Source organism: Littorina saxatilis, unplaced genomic scaffold (genome assembly GCF_037325665.1).
Source record: "Littorina saxatilis isolate snail1 unplaced genomic scaffold, US_GU_Lsax_2.0 scaffold_1563, whole genome shotgun sequence".
NCBI classification, from domain to species: domain Eukaryota; kingdom Metazoa; phylum Mollusca; class Gastropoda; order Littorinimorpha; family Littorinidae; genus Littorina; species Littorina saxatilis.
In genome coordinates, this window is record NW_027126323.1 from 19164 (window position 1) to 25000 (window position 5837).

The following is a 5837-nucleotide window of genomic DNA, read 5'->3' on the forward strand; positions in this document are numbered from 1 at the left end:
CGCTGCGAGACTTTTACAGCTGCCAACTTCGCCGCGGCGAGCTCATTGGCTCAGTATTGAACTTGCGTCAAGGCCGATGCGCGTAGATTCCCAGAATGTTTACTTTCGGTTACATTCTTCGACAGCATTCGCAGAGGTGACTGCCGTATTGTGTACCGCAGTCAGAAGTAATTTATTACTTTTGGGAGTTTAGTAACGTGATATCAGTTTTCAATTGTTCGTTCACTTATATTGCTTTCAGATTTAACACACAAGAAACAGTAGCACGGTTTTCGTTGCGAAAATGTGCATTGGCAGTGCTACGCGATCGAATTGTGTATTATGTACACGCGGTGTTCTTCTGGAAAAGACGTCAGTCGTTCAGCCCGCGAGCGGTGGGATGGGGGGGGGGGGGGGGGGGGGGTTCACATGGTTTGTTTGTTTCAGAACCACACCCATATACACACATTTCACATGTAAACCATTTGTCCGCCCCCTGTCGATATTTATCGACTAAGTTCCTTGTTTTGTCATCCCGTTGGGTCTTGTTTGTCAGTGTACACGTGGCGAAATCCACGTTATGCTATCCTGTGATTATTGTTCCTTTCCACTGTCTGCTTTTAGTTCAGGTTTGCCGAAGAGTTGGGAATCCTGAGAGTGTGAGAACAGCTGCTATCATGGCCGGTGTGACAAGCGGAGACATAGAGTGTTCAATCTGCCATGACGATTTCACCAAACCCAAACTGCTCCCTTGCAACCACCGAGCTTGCCGTGACTGTGTTCTGTCCTGGCTACAGAAGGAAGGGGGGCAGGGGGGTTGCCCGCTCTGCAGAGCCCCCATTCTCTCCTCCACACAGCAAGGTCAAGGTCAGCTGGCCACCATGGTTGACTCGCTCCCTACCGACTTCGCTACCGCGGCTCTGGTGGACAGTCACAAAGTTCTCAATGGTCCCCACGTTTGTGACGTGTGTGAAAATAACGTCACTGCAACGTCATACTGCTTTGAATGCAGTATCAAACTCTGCAATACATGCACCAGCCATCACCAGAAACTTCCTATGTCAAGAGACCACACCCTGGAACAGCTCAATGAAGTAACTGCAAAGCGATTGGCTGCCAACCGCAAGCCAACATGTAACAACCACTCCAATAGGCCGGCTGAACTTTACTGCTCCGCCCACCAAGAGCTCATTTGCATGTTGTGTTTTCCTACCAATCATCGCAACTGCCCAGAGGTGAAGGCCATCACAGACGTGGCGAGAGACAAGAGGACAGAGCTGACACAACAGTCACAGAGACTGAAGGAGAAAGCAGCAGGACTGGCAAAACAGGTGTGTGTGTTCTCCGTCATTGTGTAGGTCCTGTTCAGTACGACCTGTCCCTTCCCGCCCCTTCCTCCCGTGCTGTCTGTGTTAGTACAAACATGTCTACGTGTCTCCAAGCTACCGTGCGGTTCACATGACCTCCATCACCTGCCAGTCGATTGTTTTGGTTTTTTTAAATGACAATGCACGAATAAAGAGAAAATGAAATCGCGAGTGCAGAACGTTAAATCAATGTCTCTAATTTGTTTGAATAATACTGTAACACCTGTATTTTTTACACGTCATATTGTTTCAGATGAAGGCTGCCAAGGAGAAGTTCAAGGGCATGCACAAAAAGGTGAATGACGTCTTTGATGACCTTCAGCAGTGTAGTGAGAAGCGACGTCAGCAGGTCCATGACCTCATTCAAAAAGAAGAAGATGCAACAGTGACGTCACTTGCTGAAATGGAGAAAGCGCGGGCAGCGATGACGTCAAACTCTAGTAACATCGATCGCCTGGTGACGTCAGCACCTGATGACGCACTCCTGCAGATGTTGAATCAGCTGAAGTCACGTCTGGACGACCTTGAGTCAGAGAGTGGAAAGACCGCCAAGGTCAAGGATGTGGGTGACATCGTATTTGACAGCCAGCTACTGGCCCGTCTGAAATCAGATCTGTCTAAACTAGGTAACGTCCTTTCTTTGTGCTTCGACTGTTGATTCTCTTGTCAGTGCTGTTACGCAGTGCAGAAGTTAAAACATCCCCCACAGACACGGACAGCATGACTCAGTTATACTTTGTTTTACATCACAGTCAAGTCATAGGATCCAGCTTATGAAGAGAGTTTGTACTCAATAATACTTCGTTACCTATCGCAGCCTGATGACATAAAGCTTTGAGATAGTTTCTACGTGTCGTTCATTTCTGCTGTCTGCTTTCATGTGAAGACTTCTAAATAATGAGGGCGTGACCAAAGAAGCTTCTTCAAATGAGTGAGTGAGTGGGCAGTGTCTTCGATGGCTCATAGCATATATACTACTTCCCGCCGTTTTTAATGGCTTTCAAGTTTGGGTTTTCGAAAGTACCTAGCTATGACACGAGTCGAGTGGCACAAAACGTACACAGTGATTCCCGTCAAAATCAGTGCACCCGTTTTGAAGCTTTCGTCGTCATACCAACGGGCCACGGGCCACACACAGACACACGGGCAGACACACAGACAAACATACACACAATGACCAGATGTATAGATAAGATGATGATGTTTACACAGTCCATTGAAGGTCTTACGATGTGATTGTTTCTTCCAGGAGATATACAAAAGCCACATCAGCAGGCACCATCATCACCATCAGCGACTGCCACAACGCCCACCCCATCTTCAGGTAATGAACATTGTACACACAGTCAGCGCACGACGGGTTGGATCAATCGTGTCAGAAAGATTTGTTGCTGAACTTCTGGAGCAAAGAAAGGTTCCTTTGGTTGATTGTTGTGTGCAGTTTTGATTGGTTCGTCGGGGATTATCATTCATGTCGACCTTTATCCGTTTGCTTTACAATATTATTTACTTTATAAATATTATTGTGTGTGTTTGTGTGTCACGTTCGTGTGTGTGTGTGTGTATATATGTGTGTGTGTGTGTGTGTGTGTGTGTGTGTGAGTGCGTGCGTGCGTGCGCGTGTGCGTGTGTGTGTGTGTGTGTGTGTGTGTGTGTGTGTTTTGACAGGACAAACAGCTACAGCCAAACCAAGGAGAGCAGACCTGGCAGCAGTCCTGAAGGTGAGGGACAGGGTCAGACGGGGACCGGACTGGCGTTATTTGTATGGCAATCAGGTAAGTGCTGGTGTCCCTGTGCTGTCTGACAGCTGTCTGTCTCACCTACATCCTCGCTATGTCGTCTAAACAGTAGTGGCAACAAAACGAAAACCGAGAGCGAAGTAGGAGGGGGGGGTGGGGGGTGGGAGGGGTTGGGTTGTGCAAGACATTATTTTTGTGAGCATAATTTGAGGAAAGCCCCTCCCGTCTTCTACCTGTACTTTTCCTCCGTTCCGTTCTCGCTCCTCCATCGGCTAGCCCCCACAACACCCCTTCCCCTCCCTCCGCTTTTCTACTTACCCATCCCCTGGTCCCCTCATATTCCCCCACCCCCACTTGTGTTGCACAGAGCAGTGAGCAGTTCCTTGCCCCCCTTCCTCTTGTTGGCTTCACATGAGTTACCTCCTCTCCCATCCCCTTCTCTTCCTGAGCCCCCCACCTCCCCCTCCACCCTGCCACTACTCCTTCCGTCACCACTTTTCGTCGTTCTTTTTATATTTAGTCAAGTTTTGACTAAATATTTTAACATCGAGGGGGAATCGAAACGAGGGTCGTGGTGTATGTGCGTGTGTGTGTGCGTGTGTGCGTGTGTGTGTGTGTGTGTAGAGCGATTCAGACTAAACTACTGGACCGATCTTTATGAAATTTGACATGAGAGTTCCTGGGTATGAAATCCCCGAACGTTGTTTTCATTTTTTTGATAAATGTCTTTGATGACGTCATATCCGGCTTTTCGTGAAAGTTGAGGCGGCACTGTCACGCCCTCATTTTTCAACCAAATTGGTTGAAATTTTGGTCAAGTACTCTTCGACGAAGCCCGGGGTTCGGTATTGCATTTCAGCATGGTGGCTTAAAAATTAATTAATGACTTTGGTCATTACAAATCTGAAAATTGTAAAAAAAAATAAAAATTTATAAAACGATCCAAATTTACGTTTATCTTATTCTCCATCATTTGCTGATTCCAAAAACATATAAATATGTTATATTCGGATTAAAAACAAGCTCTGAAAATTAAATATATAAAAATTATTATCAAATTTTTTTTTTCGAAATCAATTTAAAAACACTTTCATCTTATTCCTTGTCGGTTCCTGATTCCAAAAATATATAGATATGATATGTTTGGATTAAAAACACGCTCAGAAAGTTAAAACGAAGAGAGGTACAGAAAAGCGTGCTATGCAGCATAGCGTAACCACTACCCCGCTCTTCTTGTCATTTTCACTGCCTATGCCGTGAGCGGTGGACCACGAGTATACGGTCTTGCTGCGTTGCATTGCGTTCAGTTTCATTCTGTGAGTTCGACAGCTACTTGACTAAATATTGTATTTTCGCCTTCAGCGACTTGTTACATTTAGTCAAGTTATGACTAAATGTTTTAACGTAGAGGGGGGAATCGAGACGAGGGTCGTGGTGTATGTGCGTGCGTGTGTGTGTGTCTGTGTGTGTGTGTGTGTGTGTGTGTGTGTGTGTGTGTGTGTAGAGCGATTCAGACTAAACTACTGGACCGATCTTTATGAAATTTGACATGAGAGTTCCTGGGTATGAAATCCCCATACGTTTTTTTCATTTTTTCAATAAATGTCTTTGATGACGTCATATCCGGCTTTTCGTGAAAGATCAGGCGGCACTGTCACGCGCTCATTTTTCAACCAAATTGGTTGAAATTTCGGTCAAGTAATCTTCAACGAAGGCCGGGGTTTGGTATTGCATTTCAGCTTGGTGGCTTAAAAACTAATGAGTGAGTTTGGTCATTAAAAATCTGAAAATTGTAAAAAAAATATTTTTTTTATAAAACGATCCAAATTTACGTTCATCTTATTCTTTATCATTTTCTGATTCCAAAAACATATAAATATGTTATATTTGGATTAAAAACAAGCTCTGAAAATTAAAAATATAAAAATTATTATCAAAATTAAATTGTCCAAATCAATTTAATAATACCTTCATCTTATTCCTTGTCGGTTCCTGATTCCAAAAACATATAGATATGATATGTTTGGATTAAAAACACGCTCAGAAAGTTAAAACGAAGAGAGGTACAGAAAAGCGTGCTATCCTTCTCAGCGCAAGTACTACCCCGCTCTTCTTGTCAATTTCACTGCCTTTGCCGTGCTCGGTGGACTGACGATGCTACGAGTATACGGTCTTGCTGCGTTGCATTGCGTTCAGTTTCATTCTGTGAGTTCGACAGCTACTTGACTAAATGTTGTATTTTCGCCTTACGCGACTTGTTTCTCTTTTTGCTCCACATCAGATACCCCCTCCCCCCCTCTCCCCCATCCCTCTCCCTGATCCTCTATAACTCCTACTTTTACCGTGATTACCACAGCCGCCCCGCTCCCCCCCCCCCCCCCCCCCCACCGCTTGCCTCCCGAAGAAGCAATGAGCATCATGTTGGTCTCTGTTCTTTTTACGCTACCCCATCTATTAAACCTGCTACCCCCTGCACACCCGAACTTCCTCCATATCCCTCCCACCCCCACCACCCCCACGTGTGACCCAACAGAGCAGTGAGCAGTGTGTACTGTGTGCAGGACGGGGGAGGACCGGGCACGGTGACGGCGATCCCTTCACGGTGGGGACAAGGCTGGGTGGACGTTCGGTGGGACAATGGCCGTGAAGACTATTACCGTGTGGGACGTGACGGCTGCTATGACCTGGACCTGGCCTGATCCACACCGCCACCACTCCGTGTACTCTGCACCACGTCATGTCGCCTGTCTGA

The 5837-nt window shown here is 46.1% G+C and overlaps 1 protein-coding gene and 1 long non-coding RNA gene across 2 annotated transcripts; both read left to right on the forward strand.

Annotated features, from left to right (window-relative positions):
• The first annotated feature begins 656 nt into the window (after positions 1–656).
• On the forward strand, positions 657–2004 carry LOC138954776 (transcription intermediary factor 1-beta-like). Its single transcript, XM_070326544.1, has 2 exons — positions 657–1310; positions 1600–2004. Exons 1-2 carry the CDS (start codon positions 657–659, stop codon positions 2002–2004), a joined length of 1059 nt encoding a protein of 352 aa, XP_070182645.1.
• A 589-nt stretch (positions 2005–2593) lies between these two features.
• On the forward strand, positions 2594–5831 carry LOC138954775 (uncharacterized). The gene is made up of 3 exons (XR_011451962.1): positions 2594–2670; positions 3015–3121; positions 5647–5831. It is a non-coding gene; the product is annotated as an uncharacterized lncRNA (long non-coding RNA).
• The last annotated feature ends 6 nt before the right edge of the window (positions 5832–5837 follow it).